At 44.0% G+C, this 15,281-nt stretch overlaps 2 protein-coding genes across 2 annotated transcripts; both read left to right on the forward strand.

Annotated features, from left to right (window-relative positions):
* Positions 1-2,652: 2,652 nt before the first annotated feature.
* On the forward strand, positions 2,653-8,003 carry LOC125515510 (T-complex protein 1 subunit zeta 1). Its single transcript, XM_048681006.1, has 15 exons — positions 2,653-2,891; positions 3,417-3,480; positions 3,573-3,708; positions 4,478-4,629; positions 4,716-4,763; positions 4,862-4,954; positions 5,187-5,293; positions 5,572-5,686; positions 5,765-5,851; positions 6,177-6,381; positions 6,464-6,558; positions 7,059-7,127; positions 7,214-7,321; positions 7,436-7,554; positions 7,677-8,003. Exons 1-15 carry the CDS (start codon positions 2,758-2,760, stop codon positions 7,750-7,752), a joined length of 1,608 nt encoding a protein of 535 aa, XP_048536963.1. The 5' UTR covers positions 2,653-2,757; the 3' UTR covers positions 7,753-8,003.
* Positions 8,004-10,514: 2,511 nt separating this feature from the next.
* Positions 10,515-14,012, forward strand: LOC125517055 (receptor kinase-like protein Xa21). The gene is made up of 2 exons (XM_048682274.1): positions 10,515-13,443; positions 13,537-14,012. The coding sequence occupies exons 1-2, from the start codon at positions 10,515-10,517 to the stop codon at positions 13,905-13,907; spliced, it is 3,300 nt and encodes a 1,099-aa protein (XP_048538231.1). The 3' UTR covers positions 13,908-14,012.
* The last annotated feature ends 1,269 nt before the right edge of the window (positions 14,013-15,281 follow it).

Below are 15,281 nucleotides of genomic sequence, written 5' to 3' on the forward strand. Positions count from 1 at the left end.
TCCACTAAGGCCCATATGGCCCATTACTTCTCCCGGGGGGTTCCGGTAACCCTCCGGCTCTCCGGTTTTCTCCGAAATCACCCGGTACACTTCCGGTGTTCGAATATAGCCGTCCAATATATCAATCTTTATGTATCGACCATTTCGAGACTCCTTGTCATGTCCGTGATCACATCCGGGACTCCGAACTAACTTCGGTACATCAAAACTCATAAACTCATAATATAACTGTCATCGAAACCTTAAGCGTGCGGACCCTATGGGTTCGAGAACAATGTAGACATGACCGAGACATGTCTCCGGTCAATAACCAATAGCGGAACCTGGATGCTCATATTGGCTCCTATATATTCTACGAAGATCTTTATCGGTCAGACCGCATAACAACATACGTTTGTTCCCTTTGTCATCGGTACGTTACTTGCCCGAGATTCGATCGTCGGTATCTCAATACCTAGTTCAATCTCGTTACCGGCAAGTCTCTTTACTCGTTCCGTAATACATCATCTCGCAACTAACTCATTATTTGCAATGCTTGCAAGGCTTATGTGATGTGCATTACCGAGAGGGCCCAGAGATACCTCTCCGACAATCGGAGTGACAAATCCTAATCTCGAAATACGCCAACCCAACATGTACCTTTGAAGACACCTGTAGAGCACCTTTATAATCACCCATTTACGTTGTGACGTTTGGTAGCACACAAAGTGTTCCTCCGGCAAACGGGAGTTGCATAATCTCATAGTCATAGGAACATGTATAAGTCATGAAGAAAGCAATAGCAACATACTAAATGATCGGGTGCTAAGTTAATGGAATGGGTCATGTCAATCAGATCATTCACCTAATGATGTGATCCCGTTAATCAAATAACAACTCCTTATTCATGGTTAGGAAACATAACCATCTTTGATTAACGAGCTAGTCAAGTATAGGCATACTAGTGACACTCTGTTTGTCTATGTATTCACACATGTATTATGTTTCCGGTTAATACAATTCTAGCATGAATAATAAACATTTATCATGATATAAGGAAATAGATAATAACTTTATTATTGCCTCTAGGGCATATTTCCTTCATTAAGCGGATTCTCCGCTACATCCGCGGTGCTATGGATCTTGGTCTTACTTTGCGCGCCTCCACTGCCATTGATCTGGTCGCCTACTCCGACGCCGACTAGGCTGGCTGCCCGGACACCCGTCGCTCTACTTTGGGTTACTGCATCTTCCTTGGACCGTCCCTGGTGTCGTGGTCGTCCAAGCGGCAGCCCACCGTCTCGCGGTCTAGCGCCGAGGCTGAGTACCGGGCTATGGCCAACGTTGTTGTTGAGTGCTCCTGGCTTCATCAGCTCCTTCACGAGCTCTCGTGTCATGTTGATAAGGCCACGATAGTCTACTGCGACAACGTCTCCGCCGTCTACCTCTCCGCCAACCCAGTTCATCATCGTCGCACCAAGCACATTGAGCTTGATATCCATTTTGTTCGGGATCAGGTGGCTCTTGGCCATGTTCGTGTTCTACACGTTCCCGCCTCCCAACAATTTGCTGATATCATGACCAAAGGCTTGCCTACGACGTCTTTCGAGGAGTTCCGGTCCAGTCTCTACGTCAGCAACGGTGTCGTTTCGACTGCGGGGGGGGGGGGGGGGGGGGGGGGGGGTGGTTGAGATATGTATTTAGCACATGCATTCTTGTACTCCAAGTCTCCTCCTTCTGTATAGTTGAGGATATGACTTGCCCCCTATGTACTATATATACTTGTGCATATGCACCCATCAATACATTGAGAGTTGCATCCTATTCCTCTACAGTTTTGTCGTGAACTATTTCACCAGCCAAAGTGGCACATAACCACGAATCGTATTCAATAACCGTGGATGTATTTCAAAGTATATGGAACAAAGTGTGCTTTCACAACACTTTGTTTGTTGATCGCCAATGTATTTGACTATCTCTTTTATGAGAATCAGACGGACCCTTTCTTCAAAAACATTATATAAATATAAACGGAACCTTTTCTTTATTTTTTGCTACTTTTTTGTGTGCTTCCATGAAAGAAATAAATTTTGATAAATACCCAAATGCTTTCTCAAATATGCATGAACACCTTTTAAAACTAGATGGACATTTTTTTTCCAACGTACGTGAACACCTTTTTATGATTGCAAGATCATTTTTAAATAGGTGAGCCTTTTTAACACTTTCTAAAACTGCCCCGGATTTTATATTCCCGGTCGCTTTTTTAAACTATGTGAACTAATTTTAAAACTAAGATGGGATTTTTTTTAAGCAGACATCCATTTTTGTACATACACAATGACCCTTTTTTGCAATGAAAGATGAATATATTTTAATGCACAAACATTTGGATCCTTTCTTCGCAAAAAAAATAAACCCGGAACATTTCGGAACTACATACATATAGTAAAAAAATATGTATATGTATATACAAGGGGAAAATGAAAACAGAAGGTGAAATGTAAAACAATAAAGAAAAAAATACACGGCAAAATCCAAAAAGAACGTTGACCGGGCCTGCCGATGAAGAGTCCCTGCACCAGGCCGGCATGCCCGGAGGGCCTAGATTGGAATGGCCGTTCCAGCCAGCCCACGGGCCTGGCGATAAACAATCACCAGCACTGCACCCGGTGCTTACTTTGCAAGTTCCAAAACCCTACTCCCCTCCGCCTCCCTCCTTCCGGATCCTTCCTTCCCCCCACACCCTCCCCGCCGTTTCTCCGATCCGCCGCCGCCATGTCGATCCGCATGCTGAACCAGAACGCGGAGGTGATGAACAAGTCGGCGGCGCTCGCCATGAACATCGGCGCCGCCAAGGGCCTCCAGGACGTCCTCAAGACCAACCTCGGCCCCAAGGGCACCATCAAGATGTACGCCCCTCCACTCCCCTCCCCCTCCCCCTCCCCCTCCCCTCTGCCCGCTTGCCCGCTAGCCAGCCTTCCCCGCACTGCCCGGCGCGGCGCCAGATCGCGCGAGCCTCCCCCTCCGCCTAGGTTTGCGTAGGCAGGCAGATTTGGAACGGCGGCGCCTGGGTGGTGATCTGCGCGTCTCCATGGGCCTCGTGACCCATCCCTCACCTGAGCGCGCTCGTTAGACTAGGACGAGGATCTATTCTTTCCCTATTTCGATCCAGGTTGCCTTCGTCTTGTGGGTTGTCGTTAACTGGCTGTTCAGGTTTAGAACTGTGTGTGGGCGGAATAATGCCACGGTAACAATCTGCTTTCAGCAATGCATTGGGTTTTTGGCTGATTGGATCAAGCAGGGGTCAGCAATTAGTTGATTACTGCTAATCTTTAAAGCCGTTGAAGTATAGAATTAGGGTTGGTTCATGGATAGATCTTTAGGAAAAGCGTCTTTTGCTATATCTGACTGGTTCTTTGATCTGCGATGAACAGGCTCGTGGGTGGAGCTGGTGACATCAAGCTGACCAAGGACGGGAACACACTCTTGAAAGAAATGGTATTATTAATTAAATATGCTCACACTGATGACCTTATGATGCATGCTCTTCTGTCCGGTTTCTGAGGCTTTTGTGTTGTTGCTATTCGCAGCAAATCCAGAACCCAACGGCAATCATGATTGCGAGGACAGCGGTGGCGCAGGACGACACGAGTGGTGACGGCACCACATCCACAGTGCTTTTCATCGGGGAGCTTATGAAGATGTCCGAGCGATGCATCGAAGAAGGTCTGTACATTGGGTCCCATCCCTCTTATCTGCGTTTGATGATCCTAATCACTGATATGGTTGTTGTTGCATGAAATTTGCTGCTTGCATTTGAAATGCTGTTTAGGCATCTATGAGAGCTCTATACAGTTAAACGTGATTACCCTTTTCTTAAGGTGTACCCCTTTTTGGCCAAATATGTGCTTGTGCGATGTTTGCTGTTAATCTTTCTGAACTGTATTCTTCTGCTGGGGATCATCGGCTGGTATTCGGGCTTAATGCATCCAATTAGTTGATTAGGATTACGAATGTCTGCTTTTAGATACTAATGCAATCTTCTTCACATGTAAACACAAGTGCCTACGCAGTAGGTGAAGATAAATAATAGTTGTCCTGTGCCACTGTTTAACGTTTATGGGATATGGGTGTTGCATCCTTGGGATATTTGAATGTGACTGTAGCGCAACTAATTGGCTGGATCAATATCCAACTGAAGATAGAGGGTAATGCAGTATAATTTTGAATTTTTATTTTAAGATAAAAGACAACTCTTGCAGCATGGAAACATGAATTTTGTGGACAATATTGTGCTCCGAACATGCATTTCCCAGTTGATTGCTACACATTATAGCGAAAAGATTAACCTTAACATATGGGCCTTCTGCTCTAAACTTGTGACAAAATGTTGCCTCTAATTGCTGTGCTGTTTCTTAGAGGGAAAACCCATGTGTTTATATGGTAGCCTGCTCCTTGCTATAAGTACATAGTAACAGATTGTTATTTTTTGCAGGTACTCATCCACGGTTTTTGGTTGATGGCTTTGAGGTTGCCAAGAAAGCAACTCTTGAATTTCTCGAGACATTCAAGACAGCAGTCGTTATCGGTGATCAACCCGACAGGGAGATCTTGAAAATGGTAGCAAGAACAACTCTTAGGACAAAGGTGATTGCACTCTATTTCACCATTTTTCTCTGGAAACAAATGCACACATATATACCAAGGCTTACACAAAATTTGATATTTTGTAGCTGTATGAAGGATTGGCTGATCAGTTGACTGATATTGTTGTGAATGCGGTAATGTTATATTTCTTCTACAGTGTTTCCTTTGGAGGCTTTTATTCCACAAAATTGCTTAGCATATTTCTATTTTCTGTATATGGTCCATGCTGTAGGTCCTATGCATCCGCCAAAGTGATCAACCAATTGATCTTTTTATGGTGGAAATAATGCATATGCGCCACAAATTCGATGTCGACACACGTCTGGTATGTATTGTTTTTCTTTTCTTTGCAGTTTTCCTAATATAACATTCCTTCTGAACTTCATATACCTTTGTATAAATAGTTCATATGTATTTTCAGTCACAAGCTTGTGAACATGGCTACCTGTTTATTGTAGTTTTTGGTTCTGTTCATATGTATTCTTTGCCACACAAATAAATGAACCTTAGTTATTGTAATGTAACGTCAGAACACTTGTTCCTTTGTTTTTTTGTAGATTGAGGGTCTGGTCCTTGACCATGGTTCTCGGCACCCTGACATGAAGCGCAGAGCAGAGAATTGTTACATCCTGACAGCTAATGTATCACTGGAATACGAGAAAAGGTGCATACTTTTGCATAGAGTGCTTTGTTGCGTACTGTAGTTCTATTAATCACCATAGATACATTCTTTCAATTTGGCTGCACCAAATATAAGAAGGTTCATACTCCAATATTTGTCAAAAACATGTAGAATCTTGCCTACAATCATGGTCTTTAGTCACCTCATGTTATTTTCTTGCACGTTGTGGGGCAACTAGTAGTGCACATCAGCAGTCTGTCTTTACCTGTTTTACATGCATCAGTGAAGGGAACTGTTTAACTGACGCATAAGTTTATCAGTGAAATCAATGCAGGGTTCTTCTACTCAAACGCAGAACAAAGAGAAAAGATGGTTACTGCAGAGAGGCGTCAAGTTGATGAACGTGTCCAGAAGATCATTGAATTGAAAAATAAGGTATTTGCTTAGCGTCTCTCTCTCTCGTGCGTGCGTGTTTGGAAAATATTGTCTTCACGTGTTTCCTTGGCCATGCAGGTTTGCGCAGGAACTGACAAGAATTTTGTGGTGATCAACCAAAAGGGCATCGATCCTCCGTCCCTCGATCTCCTAGCTAGAGCTGGGGTAACCAATTCTGACTTGTTTCTACATGATGGTTCTAATTTTGTTACATTCGACCTTGATCTGTTTGGGGGTCTAGGTAAAAATTTGTGTCATGGTGTCACCAGCTGAACTTGTAACATGAAAGTTGATATGACATTATAAACAATGCTACTATATAAGCCACAAGATGTAGCTATCTCAAACCTAAGCATGACGATCAATATTTCAAATGATGGCAATGCAATAAATTATTCAGCTTTCTGTTCATGCATTGTTAATTTTGAAGTGACAAGTTCTTGCATGGGGGCCTTGTTGCATTTTAAGCTCAAGAATTTGCATGCTGCAGATTATTGCTCTCCGAAGAGCGAAGCGGAGGAACATGGAGAGACTTGTGCTAGCATGTGGTGGCGAAGCCATCAATTCAGTTGAAGGCATGACTGAAGAGTGTCTTGGCTGGGCTGGGCTTGTCTATGAGCATGTTCTTGGAGAAGAAAAATACACGTTCGTGGAGAATGTTAAGAATCCTCACTCCTGTACTATATTGATCAAAGGTCAGTTCATTCTCGAGAAACAATAGGATCTTTTCCAAAACAACCTGTGCTGGAAATTTACTATAAATTCAACTCTCTTCAGGACCTAATGATCACACCATTGCACAAATTAAGGATGCTGTACGAGATGGTCTAAGATCTGTGAAGAACACAGTTGAGGATGAAGCTGTTGTGCTGGTATGATTTTTAAATTTATTCTGCATGACAGCATCTAAACAAATGTTTGGCTAAATAAATATGCACATTTGAACATCGTGTAGCTGAGCTTATGCTATCGATATGTGGGTCTCGATTGATTAGGATTTCGTAGTTAGCATGATGTGCGGGGAACTTCATGAACTACTTGAGCATAGTAAATTGTCATTATATTTTTACCTTGATTATCATCCTGGTGCGTTCAACTTGATTTATATCGAGGCATTAATTGCATTGTTTGTTGGGGTCAGGCGTGTCATAATTCATAGAGGTAATAGTGTTGATGCTAATTGATATTGTTATGTTACTCTTAATTATTTTCTTACATGCGTTGGTGCTGTCTGACTGGTTGCTTATGGCGTCCACTTTATTATCGCAGGCTGTCTTGTTTTGCTTGAGGATCTTGCTTATTTGCTTTGGATCTTGGTTGACTGGTGTTTTCTTTGTCAGCTTATATTTTCTATTTGATATGTCAATTGTAGGGCGCTGGAGCGTTCGAGATGGCTGCAAGGAAGCATCTCATTGACAATGTGAAGAAAACTGTTAAAGGAGTAAGTGCATTGAAGAATTGACATGCTCTTTTCTACTGTATCCATATCAGTATGCCATTGCTAACTTTTTGGAATCTTAACAACAGCGAGCCCAACTTGGGGTGGGGGCATTTGCCGATGCTCTACTCGTTATCCCCAAGACGCTAGCGGAGAATTCGGGCTTAGATACCCAGGACGTTATTGTCTCTCTTGAGGTATGCACTTCCACTTGTTGTCTTATCTCTTCCTTGCACTTCTGTTGTCTCGAGTTTGTGCATCAGAAAAGCTGTAACTGTATGTGTTGGCTGATGTTCCATACTGTACAACAGAATGAGCATGACCGTGGGCTGACGGTGGGGCTGAACCATAACACTGGCGAGCCGGTCGACCCTGAGATGGAAGGCATCTACGACAACTACTCTGTGAAGCGCCAGATCGTCAATTCCGGGTATGTGATAACAGAGCGTTTGTTTCTCAGCTGACCCATTCATTCTCGAGAAAAGAAGAACGGATGTTATCTATGATGTGTGACATGACAAACGATGTTTGTTTGTTTGTTTGGTGGTGCAGACCCATCATCGCGTCGCAGCTGTTGCTAGTGGATGAGGTGATCAGGGCGGGGCGCAACATGAGGAAACCAACCTAAACCTAGCGCTCGCCCCTTCCAGGCCGAGAAGACTTTTTGTTTGGTTGTTTTTCTCTTTGGTGTGCCGACTGCCGAGTAGCTAGTAGTGATGTGGTGGGGTGAATGCTTGACTGGAAGAGATTGTACTTGTAACAACCCTCGTGACGGTTTGTCGATGTGTTTCTACGCTCGTGTTTGTATGCAGAATGTTTTCGTGTTGGATCAAGTTGAGCAGCTATGTATTTTTTGTGTGCTGGTGGTGATTGGATTCTTGTTTGTGTTGAGCAAAGCCTGCCTTTAGTAGGGGCGTAATCTTAGGTAGACCTGGATTGATTCAACACCTAAACTGAAAAGATATTCTCCACTGAAGCAGTTGTAGCATGTCTCGTCGTTTTGGGTTCTTGCGTCGTAAGTGGAGTGATACTTTGCCTAAACCGCCTTGCCGTTGTCGGGGACGCCAGTTCACATCTCCCCCTCATCTCGCACAGCCAGTGGACACGCAGCCACCGGGCCGGAGCTCTTTCCTCTCTGCTTTCTTTCGTTCACATTGTTTTCTCAGTGACGTGCTTCTTCGCATTTGAATAATTTTTTTCACATCTGCTATCTGTTTTTTGTATATGATAATTGATTCACGTTGATAAAACTGAAGCCAGCCAAACCAAGCTTGTTACCAGAGTTTAAAAACTCTTCTATTGGTTATTTGAATGCACACATTCAGCAGTTCAGCTTCATTACCCAAATTTGATTTGCATTGCTTGTAAGTTTTGCTCACCAATGATCATATTATACTGATTTCACTTATTTTGTACACACATCAGGCAGATGGAAATAGTTATTTGGGTGCTTCTCCGTCACGATCAGGCAATCGTTCCCAGTTTAGGGACCTTACAACAAGTCTACAACCGGGATTGAAAATCACGTGGATGAGAATCTGCGGGATGTAAAACCGCAGGGCAATCAAGGATGGCATGCACGAATGTCTGATGATTTTCCCATGATTAGGTGAGTACAATGCAGTACACATATATTACAGTGTGCTCATCAATCTACATAAGCAGCCAAATCTGCATGCTACTTTCTTCAATCTGTATACTCCCGTGCTTATCTGTCCAGCAATGCTCAAGTGGCTATATAGGATGCCCTTTTTTTCTTCTCGTGCTTACCTGTCCAGCATGTATTATGTATTTTTCTCACAAAAATAAGCATGTACTCCCTCTGGTCCTTTTTAGTTCGCATATAAGATTTGACTGAAGTCAAGCCTCGTAAAGTTTGACCAACTTTGTAGAAAAAAAATGCCAACATTCACAAACTGAAATCAATACCACTAGATGTGTCATGACTTAAAGTTTCATATTATATAACTTTAGCATGGCAGATGTTGATATTTTTTCATATAAATACGGTCAAACTTTGTGAAGTTTGACTTCAGAAAATTCTAATATGCAGAGTAAAAAGGACCGGAGGGAGTATATGTATAATATTCTATACAGTAAAATGTATTTCCTAGCGAACCCTTTGCTTGATTTGATATCAATATCTACAAACATGCTCTTTCTTACACTCTTGTGCTAATTTAAATGGTATTCTAATTCTCGGCAGATGATAGAGAATGCTTAGCTATTAAAATTTTTTGCCAAAAATTTCGAGTTTGCTTTGGACTGATAACATGGTCTAGACCATCTCATCCATTGTATCAGAATGCAAACTTGGTTCTCTCTTTACTCTATGTTACTACTGCAATAAAGTCATGCTTATTATAATTTTTCAGTTCAAGTGATGATGGTGTTTTCATTTCTATCTTGTCATTCCAATGATAATGTTTCATTTCCGTGCACACTTATATTTGTCGCTGGTTGCTGCATGACATTTCATGCTGATATTTTTAGCTGCTATATATCTGACCATTGTTCTAATGTCACAGTCTAACTCCTTATTTCTTGTACCTATGCAAAATTGAAGATTGAGACATAATAAGATATAAAAAGAGCTTCACGGTATGGCCAAGTTTAACAGTACTGATCACATACCATCAAAGTATTAGTGCATTATTAAATTATTGGCTGCTAATTAACTCGGATGAATAAGGAATTTTTTGTATAGTTATACGTGCGTTGCACGTACACGTTTACTAGTACTGGAGGAAAGGAGCGAAGCGGTGCAACCTATACCGCTCGCGATTCCATTGCCAAATTAGAGTGGTAAAAATCGGTCACCACCATTAGATATCACAAATGGACGACCAATATTAGTCCCCGGATACCATCAAAGAGCTCATCAAACAAACATGGGGCTTTGTATAAACTAGGAGCATTATACAAAGATTAACCAGTCAGCAGTCAGGGTCTTCCTAGCTAGTCTTCCACTACTGGCCTCTTTCACTGATGCACCCACAAAAGATTAACCAACAGTCAAGGTCATGGATACTGAGATCTTCCTTTTATCTACACTAAACCGTGGTCTGATTGATTGAGGGAAAAGCTATCCTTACACCAAACCAAGCTCCGGTCCGGTCTGGTCTGCTCTGTTTCTAGGTAAGAAGAAGGATCCTTATCATGAATGATGACGATTCTCCACTTACGGCTAGCCGTGTAGGTAAGGTTACTGATTGATTTGTTCAGTTTGTTTGATTGACAGCGATTATTGATTTGTTCAGTTAGCTGAGCAGTGCTTAGCGTGCCGTGCCAATGGTATAGCCATACCTACCATCCTTCCATGTAGTCCAGAGCCCATATATATAGGCGCAGCTAGCTCTCACCTGGTACAGCATATCATCATCCCTCGCAATGGCCGCTGCATCCAACGTCTCTGTGCTCGCACTGCTGCTGCTAGTGCTAGTCCCGGCCATCTCGGCTTCTTCTCCGGCCCCGGCCAAGAGGAAGGGCAGTGACAGTGCCACCGATCTTGCTGCTCTGCTGGCCTTCAGAGCCCAGCTCTCCGATCCGCGCGGCATCCTAACCAGCAACTGGACCACCGGCACCTCCTTCTGCCACTGGGTTGGCGTCTCGTGCAGCCGGCGGAGGGAGCGCGTCACCGCCGTGAGGCTGCCGGGCGCGCCCCTCTATGGGTCGCTGGCTCCCCAGCTCGGTAACCTGTCCTTCCTCTCCGTCCTCAACCTTAACAACACCAACCTCACGGGCTCCATCCCGTACCACTTGGGAAGGCTTTGCCACCTCAAAGTCCTGCACCTCGGCTTCAATGGTCTCTCGGGTAGCATTCCTCCTAGCATGGGGAACCTCACGAGGCTTCGACTTCTCTCCCTCAAGTCCAACCATCTCTCTGGTCCAGTCCCGGCGGAGCTGCAGAACCTGCAGAGTCTTGGCTACGTAAACCTAAAGAAGAATCGCCTTAGTGGCTCCATACCGCCCCACATATTCAACAACACCCCTCTGTTAACTTATATAGACATGGGCAACAACAGCTTGTCGGGACCAGTTCCATGGTGCATTGCCTCCTTGACAATGCTCAAGGTCCTCGACCTGCAAGCCAATAATCTCGCCGGACCGGTACATCCGGCCATCTTCAACATGTCTAAGCTACATGTTCTCTCCCTCGGTGGCAACTACAACTTAACCGGTCATTTCCCTGGCAACGGAAGTTTCAGTCTCCCACAGCTAAGATGGTTCACCGCCCATGAGAACTGCTTCACTGGTCCGATTCCGTCGGGGCTCGCGTCCTGTCGATACCTCCAAACTTTTTCCGTGTCCATTAATTATCTTGAGGGTGTTGTACCAACCTGGCTGGGCAAGCTCGCTCATCTCAGCATTATTTCCTTGGGTGACAATGACCTTGTTGGTACAATCCCTGCTGTACTTGGGAACCTCACTAGGCTAAGTGTCCTTCACATGGGATACTGCGAGCTAACAGGAGCCATTCCGGCAGAATTTGGACAGCTGGGCCAACTCACCTTTCTGCATCTCGGAGTTAATCGACTAATCGGGCCCATTCCTGCTTCTCTCGGTAACCTGTCTCATTTAGGAGAGCTAACATTGGAGAATAACATGTTGCATGGGCAGGTACCAGCAACAATGAGCAACCTCAACTCTTTGGTGGTTGTTAACATTGCACAAAACCGCCTACAGGGGGATCTCAGCTTCTTATCCATTTTTTCGAATTTCAGAATGCTCCAGTTTCTTATCATCTACTTGAATGATTTCACCGGAGTCCTCCCTGACTACGTAGGTAATCTATCAAGTCATCTGCAATACTTCAGTGCAGGTGGAAACAAGTTAGTTGGTCAACTCCCCGCTACCATTTCAAATTTAACTGGTCTCCTTGCGCTAGAAGTTTCAAACAACCAACTGCACGGTGCAATTCCGCAATCCATCATGATGTTGGAGAATCTACGGTATGTTGACCTCAGTGGAAATAGCTTGTTTGACCCCATCCCATCACAAATTGCAATGCTAAAGAATCTATACCACTTGAACCTCGAACATAACAAATTATCTAGCTCCATACCAGTGGGCTTTGGCAACCTCACCAAGTTACAACACTTGGTATTATCTGGTAACCAATTATCATCAACTATACCACCAAGTTTATTTCATCTTGATGGACTCCTCGAGCTTGATTTGTCTCAAAACTTCTTCAACGGAACATTACCGATTGATATAGGCTATTTGAAAGAAATCAACCGCATGGATCTCTCTACCAACTGCTTGGTTGGTAGCCTCCCATATTCAACTGGACAACTCCAAATGATAGCCTTCTTGAACCTATCTCACAATTTGTTCCTTGATTCAATTCCACTCTCTTTCAATAAGCTAACCAACCTACAAGCATTAGACCTATCCCATAACAATCTCTCCAGCGCCATCCCAAAGTACCTAGCCAATTTTACCTACCTCACAGCCTTGAACCTATCTTTCAATAATCTACAAGGTCAGATACCCACGGGAGGCGTCTTCTCAAACATCAGCATGCAATCCTTGATGGGGAACTTAGGGCTATGTGGTGCTTCAACCATTGGATTTTCACGGTGTCCAAGTAACACTACCCGAAGAACAAATTGGCACATGCTAGAAATTCTGCTCCCTACTATCATCATTGTAGTTGGAGTGGTAGCTTTCTGTGCATATGTAATGATCAGAAAGAAAATTAAGATGCAACAAGGGGAGACAATTTCTGCGGGCACGGTTGACTTGACCATCCATCAGTTGGTCTCCTACCATGAGCTCATGCATGCTACTGATAATTCTAGCGAGGGCAACTTGTTGGGATCTGGAAGCTTTGGGAAAGTTTTTAAGGGCCAGCTATGCAACGGTGTTGTTGTTGCAGTAAAGGTTTTTGACATGCAGTCAGAACAAGCCATTAGAAGCTTCGATGTTGAATGCAGTGTGATGCGCATGGCACGACACCGCAACCTGATAAGGATATTCAACAGCTGCTCCAATCTGGACTTCAGAGCACTAGTGTTGCAATACATGCCCAATGGAAGCTTAGAGGCGCTCCTACACTACTCTGAAGCGACAAGGCACTTGGGGTTCCACGAGAGGTTGGACATCATGCTCGACGTGTCCATGGCAATGGAGTATTTGCACCATGAGCACCATGAGGTGGTCTTACACTGCGATCTGAAGCCAAGCAACGTGCTTTTTGACGAGAACATGACGGCACATGTGGCAGACTTTGGTATCGCGAGGTTGTTACTAGGTGATGACAGCTTCATGATGCATGCGAGCATGGCAGGCACAATTGGGTACTTGGCACCTGGTAGGTAACCGTCACATGTAATTAAGCTATAAATTAATTATATTTAATGAGTCATGCTTTAATTTTGTTTTTTTGAACTAATTCCATGAGCAGAGTACGGGTCTCTAGGAAAAGCATCAAGAAAGAGCGATGTCTTTAGCTACGGGATCATGCTCCTTGAAGTCTTCACTGCAAAGAGACCCACGGATGCAATTTTTGTCAGAGATCTAAGCCTTAGGCAGTGGGTTATTAAGGCATTCCCTACAGAGCTTGTCCATGTTGTGGATGACCGACTACTGCAAGGCTCTTCTTCTCACGTCAGCTTGGAATCTTTTCTTGTGCCGATATTTGAGTTAGGTTTGCTCTGCTCCAGCGACTTGCCCGACAAAAGGATGACGATGACCAATGTGGTTGTGAGGTTGAAGAAGATCAAAGCGGAGTACACCAAATCGACAACAATGAATCCGAGCGTCGTCGGAGCATGACCGTGGGCTGGTGGTAGGGCTGAACCATAACACCGGGGAGCCAGTTGACGACCCCAAGATGGAGGGCATCTATGACAACTACTCGGTGAAGCGCCAGATCATGAACTCCAAGTACGTGCTAACAGAGAGTTTGTTTCTCACCTGACCCATTCATTCTCCAGAAAGAAGAAGAAGAATGGATGCTATTTGTTATATGTGTGTTGACAAACGATATTTGGTTGTTTGTTGCAGACCCATCATTGCGTAGCAGCTGTTGCTGGTGGATGAGGTGATCAGGGCGGGCCGCAACATGAGGAAACCAACCTAAACCTAGTGCTCACTCCAGGCTGAGAAGACTTTTTGTTTGGTTGTTTTTCTCTTTGGTGTGCCGACCGCCGAGTAGCTAGTAGTGATGTGGTGGGGTGGAATGCTTGACTGGAAGAGATTCTATTTGTACTCCTTCCGTTCTAAATTACTCGTCGCAGAAATAGATGTATCTAGAACTAAAATACATCTAGATACATCCATACCTGCGACAAGTAATTCGGAACGGAGGGAGTAACAACTAACAACCCTCGTGACAGTTTGTCGATGTGTTTCTACGCTCGTGTTTGTATACAGAATGTTTTCGTGTTGGATCAAGTTGAGCAGCTATGTATTTTTTGTGTGCTGGTGGTGATTGGATTCTTGTTTGTGTTGAGCAAAGCCTGCCTTTAGTAGGGGCGTAATCTTAGGTAGACCTGGATTGATTCAACACCTAAACTGAAAAGATATTCTTGCATGGTTTGCCGGAGCAAGAGGAAACCAAAATCAAACTGCACTGAAGCAGTTGTAGCATGTCTTGTCGTTTTGGGTTCTTGTGTCGTAATTGGAGTGATACTTTTCTGTCAAGATTTTGTTGTTTCCCCAGTTTTGCCATACCGAATTGCAGAAAAGAAAAGTCAAATGATATCTTTGCTGTCGGCCTTGTGTGGATGCAAACGGCAAGATAAAAGACAGGCGCCGCAAGGCCTTAAGTTCGATAGTTTCTTCATTTTTTTTTTGAGAAAAAGAAACTTTCTTGAACTTGGGCTGAAACCTACTTTTTTTTTTGAGGGTAAGGGCTGAAACCTACTTGAACGGTACGCCGTCATGCCCGTTCCGGCCTAGTGAGCCCGCGCTTTCCCAGCCTGTCGAAATACGGACGTAACCCAGAAAAAATCACAGCTCCTTTTTTGAACCAGTATCTTTGTCTGCCCACTGTATTTCACCCGCTTTTTGGCGACGCACATTTTATTTGGCGCGGTCGAGCAAACAGACAGTATCCACCACCCATCCTGCCGTGGAACATTGAGGTTATGCTCTAACTTATCAAATACTGTATAAAATATAGCGTTGAGAGTAATAATTATTACG

Source organism: Triticum urartu, chromosome 6 (genome assembly GCF_003073215.2).
Source record: "Triticum urartu cultivar G1812 chromosome 6, Tu2.1, whole genome shotgun sequence".
Classification (NCBI taxonomy): domain Eukaryota; kingdom Viridiplantae; phylum Streptophyta; class Magnoliopsida; order Poales; family Poaceae; genus Triticum; species Triticum urartu.

Excerpts from the sequence above, each read along its gene's own strand:
- LOC125515510 (XM_048681006.1), top strand. The coding sequence starts at position 2,758 with ATGTCGATCCGCATGCTGAACCAGAACGCGGAGGTGATGAACAAGTCG. Across the intron at positions 3,481-3,572 it reads ACACACTCTTGAAAGAAATG|CAAATCCAGAACCCAACGGC; the intron begins GTATTATTAATT and ends TGCTATTCGCAG. Across the intron at positions 5,852-6,176 it reads ATCTCCTAGCTAGAGCTGGG|ATTATTGCTCTCCGAAGAGC; the intron begins GTAACCAATTCT and ends TGCATGCTGCAG.
- LOC125517055 (XM_048682274.1), top strand. The coding sequence starts at position 10,515 with ATGGCCGCTGCATCCAACGTCTCTGTGCTCGCACTGCTGCTGCTAGTG. Across the intron at positions 13,444-13,536 it reads AATTGGGTACTTGGCACCTG|AGTACGGGTCTCTAGGAAAA; the intron begins GTAGGTAACCGT and ends TTCCATGAGCAG.